At 41.4% G+C, this 16344-nt stretch overlaps 1 protein-coding gene across 1 annotated transcript in view; it reads right to left on the reverse strand.

Annotated features, from left to right (window-relative positions):
- The window catches only part of SUMF1 (sulfatase modifying factor 1), a 33615-nt gene continuing 17271 nt past the window's right edge, over window positions 1-16344 (reverse strand). Inside the window, exons 4-8 of the mRNA XM_009705430.1 lie at window positions 15358-15480; window positions 14384-14498; window positions 13173-13286; window positions 3248-3307; window positions 1-111 (exon numbers count right to left, since the gene is read on the reverse strand). Coding sequence (XP_009703732.1) covers window positions 1-111; window positions 3248-3307; window positions 13173-13286; window positions 14384-14498; window positions 15358-15480 — 523 coding nt within the window. The remainder of the gene's footprint in view (window positions 112-3247; window positions 3308-13172; window positions 13287-14383; window positions 14499-15357; window positions 15481-16344) is intronic.

Raw genomic sequence — 16344 nt, forward strand, 5'->3', positions numbered from 1 at the left:
TCACCGTAGCTCCGGCAAGGTGTCTGCTGCGCAGCGGAATCCCAGATTAGAAGCAGAGCTGTCAGGAGTGTTCTGGCTACGGGCCGCACAGCGATACCTGTAGCAGTAAGACTGCAGAATAAGAGGGGAAAGAGAACTTCAGAACATATCACAGCTTGTGCTTCCTTTGGCAGGAGTTTGTTCGATTAATACAGCAAAACATTTCAAGGGCTGTTGGAAAGATCAGTGAACTGACACAGATCTACGTCACCATGCTAGAAATAAGGGCAATCCCACTGCATACAGAGACCAGTTGCGGATGATACAAAAGGTAGCTGGAACGGCAAAGTGTCCGATAACACACACGTGTGGACTAATAATATATCCTGCTCCGGGAAAAAGCTAAAATGGCGGTTCTGCTTCTCCTCTCCTCAGAGGAAGAGAGAGCATCCCAGTGCCTCGGTCTGTGCATCAGTCTACCATGGGGCGACTGGAGATGGTCAGGTACTGGCGCCTGTCAAAAAACATTTCACTGAATGATATGCAACAAGAAGAAAGGAATAACTGGAGGCAAACTCCTTGCCAGTATTCCTATGGCTAGCGTTTCAGGGGTATTTATAATCAAGATACAATCTGGACTGGTGGGTATAAAGACATACACATTTAAAGTTAAGCCACTGATAAAAATGATTCAACTGCATCTCTGATATTCCTAGTAGACAACTTGGAACACTGTCCTCTTCCAGAACAGGCTGCAATCGCACAGCGGCTGCCTCTCAAAAGACGAAAGGAGGAACTATCACGGCCATTTCCTTTCTCTAAGTGAGAAAGGAGCACAAGACGATTTCACAGGACTTGTCCTCACACCCACCAGATACACCCATTCGATGCCACTGGTACGTGTTGGTGGGAAACACCTCTGCACTTTCATTCCCAGCGTTGTTTGTCTTGTGCTTGTAGGATTTGGTATTTCTGTGATAGACCAATTTAGATCAAAAACGTCATCTTAAAAGATTCAGAAAAGGACTGCTGTAGGGTGCTCTGTACAAGTTACTTTAAGAAAGGCTGTTAACTTATATACAGCCAAATAAAGCTAAACAGGACAAGGTCAGACATCTTTACAGCAAAGTACAGACACTGGTCCATAACATGTTTTGTACGTTCCCTGGCTGTACAGATTTGGCCATGTCTCAGTGCACATTAAGATACTTACACTCCCTGAAAAAAGAAAAACCTGTGCTCGTCACGGTGATACAGATTCTCAGTTATCTGGCATTAGAAGCAGTGGTTTCCAAACCGCAGAACTAACCGGTTTGCTATGTTAAGTTAGACTGGCTGCCCAGAAGCAGTTATCCATTGTGGCAGGGAAGGAGGACAGTCACACTGTAATGTCACTAATAAAGCGCAGAGGTAGCAGACTGCATTTATATAGCAACTGCAGTACAATCCATCCAAGTTCTGCCCCAATTTGCCGTTACTTCAAAAGCTCTGGCTCAGGCTTTTTGTTCCTGTTCTCCCACTACAGGCTCCTGACTGCTGACAAAAACCCACCGCTTTCATGCAGGCTGGTTCAGCTGTATGCAGACAGGCTCTGAACCAGACTTCTGGAATGGCTGGGTTAAAAAACAAACTTTTATTTTTTTTCGGCTTTTATTCCTCCCCCCCCCCCCCCCCCCCTTTTTTTTTTTTGAGAGAAAACTGGAGCGCCTTGTTTCTTTGTTGACAGCAGAATAGGGCAGGCAGGAGAGGGTAGTTTTTCCTCCTTTAAACCCAGATCCCTTCAGGAGTTTGGGCGCAGCTACTAAACAGTTCAATTTGTACAACCGGGAGGGTGGTGACAACTGAAATGGGCTCTGTCATCAAGGGACCAGGCCTGTGCCCCACGCCATCCCGGCAGAGGCAGCAGGTCACTGCTGTTTACCTGCACCAGCATCTCCATCTGCGGAGGTTCAGCCAACAGCTCTTTGGTACCAGCGCAGAGCCAGGGAGCCGCTGTTGTCCCCAACAAGCAGGGTGCCCGCTGCTGCCACCTCGCACTGCAGAGGTCTACCCTAAACCTCAACCCCACCCAATAGGATGTAGAAACTGAACTATTTTGAAAATAAAAGTAGCTGCTTAGCATACATGTAAAGAAAGGCACAGCTTTAGCCTTTGTCAGCTCTGAGAACTAGAAGACCAACAGCATAGATTTAGTCTGGACAGATTTTTAGGCACCTAATAAAAAGCCCTTGTACTAATAGTATTCAGTAGAGGTTTTTGTCTTGATACACAGCCTAGTTTTATCACCTACAAAAAAAGACTAGGACAGACTAGAAGCTTCACAAGCCTTTAAAATGGGTCACATTATTCGTCACTGAAGAGTCTATTCCAGTGTTAATTTAATCAAAACTGCTAATTAACATCTGACATTGATTTCACCTAAGAAGGAAATCAGTGTAGAAAATGGGATCTCACTGTAGAAAATTTAATCTAATTATGAGGACAATTTGCCAACTGCAGGCTTTGAAAGGGAAGAAGAACAGGACAGCTTTAATGAACAAGGAGAACCAGAATAAGCATTTTTTCCAGCTCTGCGTGAACAGAGTTTAAAACATGACTTATGTCGTGAAGGGCTCTTGCATTGTGGTGGTATCCAGACTTTTCCGAAAGAATTTCCTTTATGCTATCAACTAAGCTGAAACACTCACCTCCCAGCAATCTTTCTACAAACACCCGATATCCTTTCTGGATCAAGAGTCCTTGTAAAACTAAAAAAAAAAACCAAGTCACATCCATACTTTCTGCTCTTAGAAGTATCACTCAAGCACTATACTGAAAACAGCATTAGAAGCATACATCAATTTTAACTTCTACATCCAAAAAAACATACTGAGTAAAGCAGCGTGTTTATTTTAATTCCAAGCTAACCAAAAAGTTAAGTCCTTCAGAACATTAAGTATTTAAAAAAAACAAGTCACATCCATACTTTCTGCTCTTACAAGTATCACTCAAGCACTATACTGAAAAGAGCATTAGAAGCATACATCAATTTAAACTTCTACTCAGTATGTCTTTTTGGATGTAAAGCAGCGTGTTTATTTTAATTCCAAGCTAACCAAAAAGTTAAGTCCTTCAGAACATTAAGTATTGCCCTTCCTTAAATTGCATCAAACCCCTTAACGAGCATCCAGGCTGTCAGGAATCATCATCATCAGATCATTTAATTGTCAAGTCAAGTACTTTCAGAGCAAAGATGAGTATGAAAATACCGGAGGCCTTTTCACATTACCTTATGGCACATATAGGATCCCCCTTTCTTCACTCTGTCCGTCCCCGATGAGGGCCCTTTCTGTGGAGGAGAGGACACTGGGTAGCATTCAAGGAAGAATAATTGCTAATGACAGGGTAAAGGTAAAAAAGCTGTAAGAATAGGGAGATGGATAAGGAGCAGCCATAAATATTGAAAGTAAACAGGTTTCAGCTGTGTCTGTCTGAACCAGAAGGCCTGCAATAATGATGTTGTAAAAGACTTGCAGACAGATGAGAGTAATTGTTCTCCCTCCCCGCTGCTGCTGCAAATATTTAATATTGGAGTTGCTGCCCACTGGCCAAGAGTGCCTTGTGCTTTCTTTCTGTAAAGCACCTGCTATTATGCTGTAAAAAGCACAGAGGCAATCATGAGAGAGTACTGAGCTTTGAAAACAGGTACGTTTCTGTAGTTTCAGACTTCTCCTAACGAGAAAGTAGGAAATTTTCACACGCTGGCCTGCACATGTAGCGAAACTATGATTCTCATCAGTTCCACTGCTGTGAAACAAACACATGGACACCTGCGAGTCTCCAGAGGGACACGAGAACTTCCACCTCTCTGAACGCAGTTACACTGTTTAGCGGCCAGTTGCGATGAGGGGCTGCAATGCCAAATGTTTGGTGCTTATTCTCTTTCCAGTCCAAAATCCAAGTTACCGACTGTGCCGCAAGACTCTCAGTATCATCTCCCAGTCGCTAGGTACTAAAGGTGTTATTACGTGGGATCATGACAGCTAAAGAGGTCTGCAGAAAGCACTGCACTTAGGAGCAACAATTTGTAATTGCGTGTACATTTGCAGTGTAATCTATGCAATTTATTTGAAGTGCTTATGAAATTTTCCCTAGAATTGATTTAATGAGGTAATTTCACTCTTCTTTTTGAATTCCAGCTCCAAAGGATGGCATAATAGTTCACAGAGATTGCTGGGCTTCTTTGATAACACACTCTTTAGCTAGCTTCGATACATATTTACTATGCAGGTGAACAATTTTCTCACTTCATTCCTTTTAGCTGTCAAAGTTACCCCTGCGCTCATCTAATGCTTAGAGACTACCGCCAGACTTCACATTTCCACTGTTGTTATCAATATTCTTACATGCTTTCTACATTCCACATACATTGACAAACAAGATCAAGAAAATAAATTTTTTTATTAGTTAACTGGCAAGCCTAGCCTAGAAGTTAGTACTGCCACTAAGAGTCCTCTCAAAGTTGTAAGAAACCTGATTGCATGTATTTCTGGTTCCGTACATGTTACGCTAGCGTGCAACAAAAACATTTTCTTATCCCATACAAGCCTCCAATGAAGAATTTTTCACTTAACTCTAGGTATAAGCGGTAGTTTCCTCACTGGTTGGTAGGGTGTCTAAATCCAGTCTGTATTTCTAGACAAAAGCTTATCAGAAGAATTTGTGGAATATAGGAAAGGAAAAAAAAAGAGCTGTGATGTTCTCCAAATCCCTGCATTTTCTGCTAAGACCATTACCTATATCAATAAATACAGGTTACAAGAAAGTCATCATCTCAGTTTTGAGCAGTTAGGAAAAAAGAATTCATTGCTACAGAGTATGTAAATCATATAAAATAATACCATAAAACAGTACCGTAATAGGTTAAGACCAGACAACTGCTGAAAAAGAAATTCTGCCAATTATTTTGTCTCCTCCTGGTCCAACAGCCAGCCATGTATCCTGGAAGTATCCGCAGGGCACTGTGCTTTCTGCAAAAGCTTAAGAACAAGGCCTCGACCAATATAAACACAGTCACGAAAGAAAAATTTCACTTCTGTCGTATCTTCTGAATCCAGGAATAATTTATCTTTAAGAAGTAGGTTCCTAAGGAGGGGATTTCACAGGGAATGACCCCCCTCCAGCTTTTCTCACTGACCCCTGTTTTGACCAGTGTGGTTATACCTGGTATCCACCCGGTCCTACCCTCTATCAAGGGGTGTAGTTGTCTCCCACCCAGCTCCTGTATTACCAGAGGTGAAGTTCCAGAAGAATCTACACAGACAAGCATTTGTAACACTGAACATAAATCATGGGGACTGTACGGAAACCCAGAAATTTGATGTTGGTACTACTGACTGCATCCACTGAGTTTGATGGCTTTGCGAGTCTTCATATCAAAAGCTGACCATACTGAAACTTCAGCAGCTTCACATTTATTGCAAAAGTTTATGCAAGGCACGTGAAAAAGAATTTGGCCTACTACTGCATTTAACACCCTACAAATACTCAAGGAAAGCCACACCCAGAGGCAGTGTCTGCTCATTTCTGAGCCTGGGTGCTCCTCCATGGGACAGGCTTACTCCATTTCAAAGGTCTCTGGAAATTGTCTTCACAAAACTTGCAGGCAGATGCACAAATCCCCACTCTAAAATAAGCCACTAACAAGCACAATCAACTCTGACAGCCTGTTAATCTCATTTTAAGGGAACCTAGGGTAGGGCCAGCCAGAAGAAAACCGACCTAAAAAAAGTTACACAAGAACAAGACAAAACAGAGAACAATGGAGCTGTTGAACAGGATTTCCCATTAAAAATTGGAATGCAAATACTGAGCAGCAATCTTTGCTATTAGCCCCAAAGTAACTTTTAAAAACTAAGAGGACAATGCTAATGTAGGATTAGAAGGTTTATTGTCCAGCCATAAGACTGCCATATGTTCCAGAAATTATAAAGGGATAACATACTGAAGAAGCACGTGAACCAAAGAAAATGGTAATTGCATAAGCTCTTTTTATTAACGACAAATATCTTCTGCCAGGCAAAAAACTGAGCATCAAAGGTTATTTGGTAACAAAAACCAAGTTAAATTGAACCCCGCCCAACCTCGGAAGCAGGATTACAGCACTGAAACGCTTTACCACCTGCAAAAATCTGATACAGTGTTCTCCAATAATCTATTCTACTACACAACATTATCCTCTTGATAGATAATTCTTCAAAATCATTGAACGTAAAGAGTTTATCATAAAACAACTGGTAAAGTTCTCTGAAAAGCAGAAAATCACTAGACATTAGCTGGAGAAACAATCACTGCCTGTTTGACAGCTGTCTGTGGGCTACATTTAATTCTCTTGCTGTTGGTATTTCCCTGTCTTGCTCTGCAGTTTAGCAAAGGAAAAGATCAAAGTTGGGATAACCAGATTTCACCACAGTTGTGTCCAGCTACTTACATGTAGTATCGGAATCAAGCATTGCATTTCCTTTCTCTAACACTTTCCTTTTGCATCCTGTGCATGACCCCTACTTAGCGCTAGAAACAGAGGAGTTCCAAGTCCCCCAGATGATCCGTCAGCATCCCAGAAGCCAAGGGCTGTATTTGCATTCCTTTACTCCAGGAGCCCTTTACTCCAGCTCCCAGTTAAGTTCACAGCTCAGCCGCTGCAGTAAAGCTCAGGGCAAGCAGCTGTCCTTCCCCTGTACTGCCTCGTGTCTTGGTTTTACACTCCTTTTTCTACCCCAGCTTTGCTGAAGAAAGCTCAAACATGTCACATGCAGGAAGAGGCCTACTTCGTTAGCGTATGGAGTGGAAAGATTTTGTCCGGGTAGGTAGAAGGGTGCTGCAGCCCCTTGGTCTACTTGTAGCGTGAACCATCTCTGTTATCCAAAACAAGGCTCCGTTCCCAGGTCCAAACTGAGATGAAGGAAGAAGCCAAGTCCCCACAGACAAACTGGAATAAGAGATTTTGATGTCTGGCACGGTGTTAAGAGCTAGATGTCCCTTACCAGCGACAGCCTGCTTCTGACGCTGTACACAGGAGTTTCACACATGCCCTTCGACCAGAGCCTTCTTCTCTGGGTCGTCTTTCTCCTACCTACATCACTTCCTTAAACTTGCTCTTGTTTTACAAAGAACATCAACAGTCCTTACACCTGCAAATGTAGAAATGTAAACTCATTCCTGTCTGAGTGCCGGCTACTTAGAGAACTGAAAAAAATCCCATTCAAACCCCAAAAAACTTCACTGCTTTGACTTCCACAGAACTACACAGACGTCAGTTATGGCATCCTGAAAAGCTAAGATCCCTCCAGGCGACAGGTTCTGGAATAATCTAGAATATCTAGAATATTCTAGAATAACACACTCATTTAGTGATAGTGTTCAAACGTTATCTAACTTTGGCCAGACAATGTTACAGCGCAATGTCACATATTTCTTATAATTAAAAAAGGAGAAAGCCTGCAGTATTAGTATTTGCCCACGCTTGTATCTTCCTTGCAGATAAAGAAAACCTGCTTTGATTGTGCTTACCCATAATAAAAACTGATCAGAGCACAGCAATTAAAGTTGCATTTGATTAAAGAAGCAAATCTTTGTTCCATCAAATAATATTGTTTTATGCCATTATCTGGAGAAGTGCACCATCTGCCACTGAAGAGGAAGGACATTTGCTGTCCATATGTACAGAGCCAGAGCTGTCCAGACTTTGGTCTCAGATTTAAAGAACAGAATTTACTGTATATTGGCAACTTTGGTTTATAGTATAATTTTGTAACAGACATATTATAGTTTGATTGCATAATTACAAGTCTTGTGCATTCAGTTACCAAACCTTATAAGCAGGATTATTCTTTAAAGAGTTATTAAAACACATCATAGAAGCTTTTTTTTTTTAAATGAAAAAGGAAGTTGTATTTCTTTCATTACATCAAATAAATGCTTTCTGAAGTTGCATCATAATTTTCTATGCAGTCAGCTACACAGCCACTCTGTTTTAAGCTAAATCAGTTTTCAGAGAACTGCAGGTCATAAGGAACTATGCAGTGTATATAAAAAAATCTGAGCCAGAAGTCACCACAATTAAAATGGCCTCATAAAGGGACTGTGGTTTGATTCATCTCACACACACTCGGCTACTGTCTGCCAAATGATCATTTACACTTTTCAAACAAACAAAAAAACCCCCACCCAACACTGGTGCTTCCTAGTTCTGCCCTTGTGCACCAAGTGGTAGCTGCAAGATGTACTAAAGAAACATTTTTTTGTGAGTGTCTTAAACTGTAGATTTTTTTCCACTCATGAGAAAAATCAGCCCAGAAGCACTTATTTCTGACAGCAGCAGTGCTCTGGCTTTTCACTCGTTGCCAATACTGGAGGAGTTGAAGTATCAGTTTTACGTTTTCTCAAGCGGATTTTACAATTCCCTCCAAACTGAGTTTTAGGACATAAAAAAATACTTCACCTACATTATTAAGACATGCTGCAAGACTGTCTTTGTACTGTCATGCAGCAAAATAATTTCAGAGAATTTCAGAGCAGCAAGACAGCTAGCTCCTAGCTCTCCTGGCCATCACTCCAGTAAAGAATCCCTTACGAAAGGGGCCCCAGAACGCACAATGTATACTGGAGAACGGCCATGGTAGATACAGTCTGGCACCCTACATCTAAATGCACAACAAAGTTCTGCTTAGAACGGCTTTCAGTCGTTAGCGAATGCAGAATATAGACAAGAACTATGCTGAGAGGTGAGGGGAAGTTAGAAGAGCAGGTCACAATTGAGAGACACTATTCCACTTGAAATACAGAAAATTTAGAGGTAAAAAAAGTTTTCCGGACACCTATTTTAGATTGGGCTTGTTCTGGTTTCTGTTCTGGATTCTTGATACATGAGATTTCCACTGGAGTATCCTGCTGCGCTAATGAAAGTCACTGGCTTGGATGCTTCCTGTTTTTTTCCCTGGGAGAGTAATAAGCCACTTATCTCACCTGAAATCAAGGGACCATTCACTGTGTTCCAGATGACAAGTAAGGTCATACACAACTTGTTACTTAAAACCCCACCAAATACAATATTGCTTATCTGCTTTCACAAGTGGTCTCAATACAGTATACTAATCTCCACTGATCCTGTACGCTCATAAAATGGGGATACTTTCATTTGCTTAAGTTAAAAATGAGCAGAGACATTTGCAGCTCGCTACAGAAATCTGATGAGAAGAACGCAAAGTAAGAGCCACTTGCTCCTTGTGTTTTGAACAAGCCGCTACCACTATACAAATAAGTGTCGGGACCCGCATAGTTGAAGAGACTTTTAGTTGTAGCAGTGTAATTAATTTCTTAAAGAAAGGTCTGCACCAACAAATCTCCAGTTACACTAATGCTCTGCTCTTAAAGTTACATCTGTAACACATTATGACGCCTTTCAATGCCACTAACTTTCAAGTTCTGGCTGCATCCCCAAAACCTCACTACTGCTAATGGCGTCCAGTGTTCCTGGCACTTGATGCCTTAGAATTGCAAGGACGCTGTACCAAGCTCTGCATTCCATATACTGCTTCAGCTGCATAGAAATCTTTCAGGTTTGTTTCTTTGGCTTCAGTACTTAACTGCACAGGTCCCATACCTGGCAAAGAAGAGGAAGAACATTGTTGGTTCCATTGTTAGAGCATAATTTAAATCTAATGCCTTAAAAGGTAGCAAACAACTTACAAAGCACTGTCAGGTGTCCCAGTTTATTTTTGCTCTTGGTAATTATCTGTGAATGCAAGATGATCAATTACAAAAAAAAAAAAAAAGAGAATCTGTGTGCAAAATTCCATACATTCCTTGTAACCAAAATCTCTCTAGTACTAGAAAACTGCTTGGAAGGTTTCGGATGCTAAACTAAAGTATGTTAAAAAACTTCCACTAAGCTCTGACCCTCTAGAAGAATTCCTGGCCTTTTAGGCAGAAAGAACACATCCTATATATAGGTTATGCTGACTTGTACTCTGGAGAGACTTAAGAGATTGGCTCTGATGGATACAGTGCTAATCATTTTTAATGTCTCAGAAGATACTGCAGCCTGGCTATTTTGGGACACCTTTTCACATTATGATACTCAGTTTCTTTATCCATTTAATCAGAAAAACCCTTTGGAATTCACTTTGAAGTACTCTGCCTCAGACACTAGATTCTGACAATTAGTTTCCACCTGAAAAAAACCCACAAACAAAAACTAAAAGCATCATTGTGAACACCTAATTTTTAAAATACTTCCTGAAGTGTCTGCAAAATGTTTATGCCCAATTTAAAAACCTAAGCAAACTCATAGCCGCTTAACAGAGAGCAAAATTCACAGGACACTTGTTTCTCACCATTACCTTAATTCAACACGGAAGCACTGCTGTATTGACATTATAAACACAAAAGTATCTCATTTAAATAAGTCATTCTAATAAAGGTGCACCACTGCAATACTTAAGAAAAAGGATATTTTTTTTTTCCAAGCATCATACCACAGTAGCTGTAGTTCAGCAAAATACACAAGTCTAGCTAGCTGGATTTTGTGCAACTTGGACAAGTCGGGAAGGTTGCTGACACAGGCAGAGAAATCTATTTTTCTTTTTAAAACAAAATAAGATGAGGTTAACTAACACCAATGGCAGGGAATGGATTAGCTGAAATGAACAGCTTGGATGAAGACTCCTGGAGGTTCTCTCTGTTATTACCACAGTAACTTCCACATAAATTATTTGTTTCATGCTTTTCACCTACAAAAGCCAGTCATCTGGCATGAAAAAAAGCTCGGAGACTTTGCCAGTGATGACATAGAGCCTTTAAGAGATATCTGTTTAAACAAATAATGCACATTACCTTATGCTAACCTACCGGGTGCAATAGACCCAAGATCCAGGACTTTTGATGCTGTGTATATCTAGAACTTAAAAGGGTTTTCATTCTCCAGACTTGGCCTAGTTACTCTATTTTTGTTTCCCAGTATTGCCACTTCTTGCTAGGGAAGAAGACTTCTACAGAGCTGTGTACTTTTCCCTGCCCTGAGAGGTCACTGTACAAACAGGCAGCCCCAACTGAAGTAGCTGTCAGACTGAGAAACAGATGAAGACGACCAAGGACAGTCACACAATATGCTGCCAACTGCCAGACCTGTGTTCTGTCCCAGGGACACAGATGCTGTTTGTCTCTGCAAGGGTGTCCTTTCCCTCCACCCCAATGAAGGCAGCACGTGCAGATCGTTGTGCTTTGGTTCCAGGCACTGAAATGAAGCTTCAGTAGTGAGAGGGGTAAAGCAGGAGTTTCTCTGTTACAAACTGTGGTGACCACACAGTCTGGAACAGAAAGCTCTGCCTTGCTCCCTCTCCTCCTACCCGGACTTGGGCTGCAATCAAATCAATACTCTACCATGTCATGGGAAAGTTTGCTAGTTTTATTGTTCTTCACTTTCATCTAAAATTACATTCTCCTAGATACTCAAGACTCCATCTTTAGAAATGTTGCTCTTAAACTGGCCTTGTTTCCATTCACAAAGTACAGAAAAAAAATTATCCATAGCTGCATATAAAAAATCCACCAGAATAGAAACAGAATTGCAAGACAGCAGATGTTTCGTCCCTAATCAATCAGTATGCAAACAGGAAAAAAAAAATCTAAAGAATCAATTTGGATGCTAAGTGTAAGTTTTATATAAATTTCAGCTCTCTATATATGCAAGCCATGAGTCAATGCTGGAAAAAGACAGGTGTGTTTATGCATTCAAGAGACAATCCATGCAATACAGCTTTCCATTATTGCTGAATTACAGAAACTGGCAGAAAATTTTGACTACTGCAAAATACTCAAATCACATCACATGTATTATTTGTTCAATATGTGAAAGAGGTAGTAGGTGGAGATACAACATGGCCAAGGTCCCAAAGGAAAAGGAGATTCTCTAGCCATTGCTAGACCACTAAAACTGCCTACCAACAAAAATAGTCCATCCTATTTTAAATCAAACAAGAAGAAAAAGCTACAGTCCCAAGCATTACAGTTACTCAGGAAGATGTATGTAGCGCGCTGTCTGACACATAGTTGAAGCCACTACAGAGCCCTGTGGTATCTTACGGGGATACAAGTCACTTGAAATTGGCCAGTGTGATTGGTAGGGGTTAGGGGGTCTCCAGATGCCACATCAGTGTGAGGAAACTGCTAGTATGGATCTAGAGCAATCTGGACCCCACGATGAATCTGATTTCTCTTGCTAGACACATCCTCCTGGAAGAACAGCAGAATATCAACCTCTGCAATGTACAGAACAGCAAAAAAGTTTAGAAAGTTCCTCAAGGTACTTCCAATTGCTGAATTCCCAGAAAGGCCTCCAATTACGTCCACTATACCAAAAGAAAGACTACACATACCATAAGAGACCACAGCATGGGGATACTCAAATCCTGCAAGAAAGAGATAGCTCCTGCCCCGTGAGGTTTATTTAGTTTTCTCATTACAGATAACCGTGTCTGAACAAAACAAGCTCTATGAGAGCAGAGCAGTCCATTTCTCAGACTTAGTCATCCTGGATAACTGGCAGAGGAGGAGATGTAATATTAGAACTTGAATCTGCTGAGAGGTACCCCAGCAGAAGCCCCACATACAAAGCTTCCCCTGCAGGACCTCTTTCTCTGCATGCCACAAAGAAAACCAAAGATTAACCTCTCAAAGCCTAACATGCTACTTCTCCCCATAAACTTCGGCTTTATTACACATTGACTTTTAAATGAGCTAGTAGAAGTCATAAAGATAATGCAGGATGGTTTGTTCTCTACTTGCAAAAAAAGGAGTACAGCTTGTAGCAACATAAACAAACAAAAAAAACACCTTCCTTTTGTTTTTTAAAAGTAATTCCACTGCATCGGCAAATTCTTGGTTTATGTAATATGATGCCAGTTTGGAAGTATTCAACTGCTAACCAGTTGTGGAGGCCTGTCCAACAAAAAATAAATAAATAAAAATTGCACTACAGCACTACAATTTCAGAGTTGATTACCTGTGGTGTGATAGTTCCTCATTCCCCAGAACACAGCCCATCCCACCCCAGACACAGTAGAGAGGAGCAAAGAACAGTAGGTTTTCAAACAGCAACCAGACCAGAGTAGCAAGAGGGAATTCTATACTTCATGTGATGCCAATAGAATACTTACAGGGTTGGGAACTTCATCAGTTGAATGGTGAACAGCCCACCAATCAGATGTCCATTCCCAGGCATTTCCTACAATGTTGTACAAGCCATATCCATTGGGAGGAAATGCAGTGACCTATACAAGATATGGAACACAAGTGTCAGTGCTGTAAACCACTCAACATGAAATAAGGTTTTTAATCCTGAAGACCAGGTGCATTTGTCTTTACCACGAGCTTCTGCCTTCATATCTCAAAGCAGACATCAAATTAATAGTGCAGAACTGTAACACTTTGACGTACTCCATTTAAATAAAACAGAACAGAAGAATGAACTATTATCATCCTCTCTGTTCTTAGGACCACTATTGCACATGGCATCTTCCCATTGGTTTTGGAGACTGATCCTCTAAAGAGAGGCCCTGTTTGACCAACAGACACAGACCTACACATAGCATTAGTGCTCTGAGGCCTCCATGCCCATGCTTAAAACTTCCAGATTCACTATTATCCTCCTCTCTGTTCTTAGGACCACATTTCCACTATCGCACATGGCATCTTCCCATTGGTTTTGGAGACTGATCCTCTAAAGAGAGGCCCTGTTTGACCAACAGACACAGACCTACACATAGCATTAGTGCTCTGAGGCCTCCATGCCCATGCTTAAAACTTCCAGATTCCCCTTCCCATCAAAGAAGAGCAAGGGTGGCTGCCAACTCATGCATATGCAGAGCTCTCTGCTGATTAAACTTTTTGCACTACCATTTAACAATTCATTCACATCCTTGACTGCCTTTAAAATTCCACTCCATTGTTTGCCATACTAGACAGACTAAACCTTTCCAAAAAGGGATGTTTCACTTCTTTTAAACTATTGCACTATTTTTGTGCTTTGGGAACAACTACCCAGAAAATGAGAGTTCAAAAAACTAGAATGCCAACAGTGCAGGCAGAATATATTTCAGCATCTGACTCAAAACTGACTGGAAAGGGGGAAAAGAGGTCAGTCTAAGAGGAACTGAAAGTGTAATCTTTACTTTTCAATTAGCTTTTAAAAAAGCATCCCTTGGTAATACTCAAGCCTGCAGTGAAACATACTGTAACTTTAAAAATCCAAAGGTGAAAGAGTACAGGAATGGAAAACAGCCACAGTTCATTGTGTTGAACAGAGACCTCAATTTTAGAAAGACTAAGTTAATTTCCATATGATTAATTCACTTTATGATACACTTACAGGTGCAGTTCCTTTATATCCATCTTCCGCAGTGTTATTAGTTGGGAACACTCCCTGCCAGATATTGGCATAGTGTTGACCTTTTGGCTGAAGTTTGTTGCCCCATGGGAAAAGTCTATTAAAAGACATACAGAAGAACAGTTGTCAAACACTTTTTTTTTTTAATAAAAAAAGGAGACACACCACATACAAACAGTTCTCCAGAGTAAGGTAGGGAGGAAGGGGAGTGTATTGCAGTTCCATTTGTACCAACATCTAGCAGGTTTTCAAGGAGAGCAAGGGTTCTAGGAGGACAATTCATACATGAAGGAGGGAAAGGCAGCACTGCCCTGTGCTGTGGGCAGTCCAGCCACATACACTCCCCTTCCTCCCCACCTTACTCTGGAGAACTGTTTGTATTGCAGTTCCATTTGTACCAACATCTAGCAGGTTTTCACGGAGAGCAAGGGTTCTAGGAGGACAATTCATACATGAAGGAGGGAAAGGCAGCACTGCCCTGTGCTGTGGGCAGTCCAGGACACAGGATGGAGAAGACATAAACCTGTTACCTTGTCTTCCCCCCCCTCCCCAAGCCCACAGTCAGATAACAGCTGGGTCCAGTGGCCCTGCAGCTGCTGTGCAGCTATGTAGTTATTTACTTCTTAAAGCTCTTATGCAACTCCTTTAGCCTTGGTACTAAGCTCCTTTGCTATAACTTTCATCTCCTGCAACAGCAGCAGTCCTGTGTCTTGGCATTTTGTCACACCTCCTGCTCTCTTTGGCTCTCTGCATTCTCCTCCCATTATAGAGTTCAGATTACAATATACCATTTCAGTATTTAGGGAAATTCACTTACCTAAAGGAATCTGTTCAGAGTAAGTCAGTGTTATATTTACCACAGATGTGCATACTACACAAAAAAAACTCACACAACTCTTCCTTTTCTAGAAAATACCACTTTTAAGCATTTATCAGGACACATTTGTGACAGGTACCTATTTTCAAGGCCCCCTCGACAGCTGTATTCCCATTCCGCCTCAGTTGGTAATCGCTTCCCTGCCCATGTGCAGAATGCCACAGCATCATTCCAGGAAACATGTAGAACTGGATGATCCATTCTGGGCAACAAAATAAATAGGACAAGATCATCAGCAGAACTAGGCAATCTCACAGCTATACAGCACAAGCCCTTTATGAGCTCTTTTAGAGATGGCCACAAAGGACTGTGAGGAAGTTACCTTGTCCAGTTGTAACTGAACTGGGATCGGATCACTTTTACAGAAAAGAAGATGTTTAGAGAAAGGCAGCAAGATGCTGGAAGGGAAACGCAGCCAAAGAAAAACAAGGGAAGAGAATAAATTAACTTCTATTTGTCTCATCATGCTTTTATGTACAGCTCTCTACAGTTAACAAAGACATTTGTGGTTTGTGCTTTCTCATGGTCTCACCTCAGAAACCTGTTGCACCCAGGAGCCAGTGAAGAACTATCGATATGCTGGCTTCTGTGAAAACGTAGGTGCTCAAAGACCCAAAGGAAGACACCAAAAGCCTGCAGCATTACTACTCCTTGCTAGGCTAGTTTAACAATATCTTAACAAGACGACAAGATTCTCAATAGGAAAATTTACATTGCAATTTAATGGTGAACGCTCTTCACTTCCCTGTGTACTCTTCTCTTTGCTGCAGGTTCTTTCTCTGCTCTCAGTTGTGGGGTTTTTGAGGGAGAGGTGAGATGAGAAAGAGTCCTTACTCTTAGCAACATCATCTTTTGCAGTACCCAATCCAGGAAGCAGTGAACTGGAGAAATGTAACAAAAAGGTATTTGTCTTTGGGCATTTCAAGCAGCCCACAGTTTACACAAAAGCTCCCATCTTCCCTTTGGTTTGGTTCCTGGATTGCCCTTACAATCCTGGTCTCTTTTTCCAGAAAAAGACAAAAAATGATTAGTCATACTTGTCACAGGGATCCTCCCCATCCAAGCC

Source organism: Cariama cristata, unplaced genomic scaffold (genome assembly GCF_000690535.1).
Source record: "Cariama cristata isolate BGI_N322 unplaced genomic scaffold, ASM69053v1 scaffold35808, whole genome shotgun sequence".
In the NCBI taxonomy this organism is placed as follows: domain Eukaryota; kingdom Metazoa; phylum Chordata; class Aves; order Cariamiformes; family Cariamidae; genus Cariama; species Cariama cristata.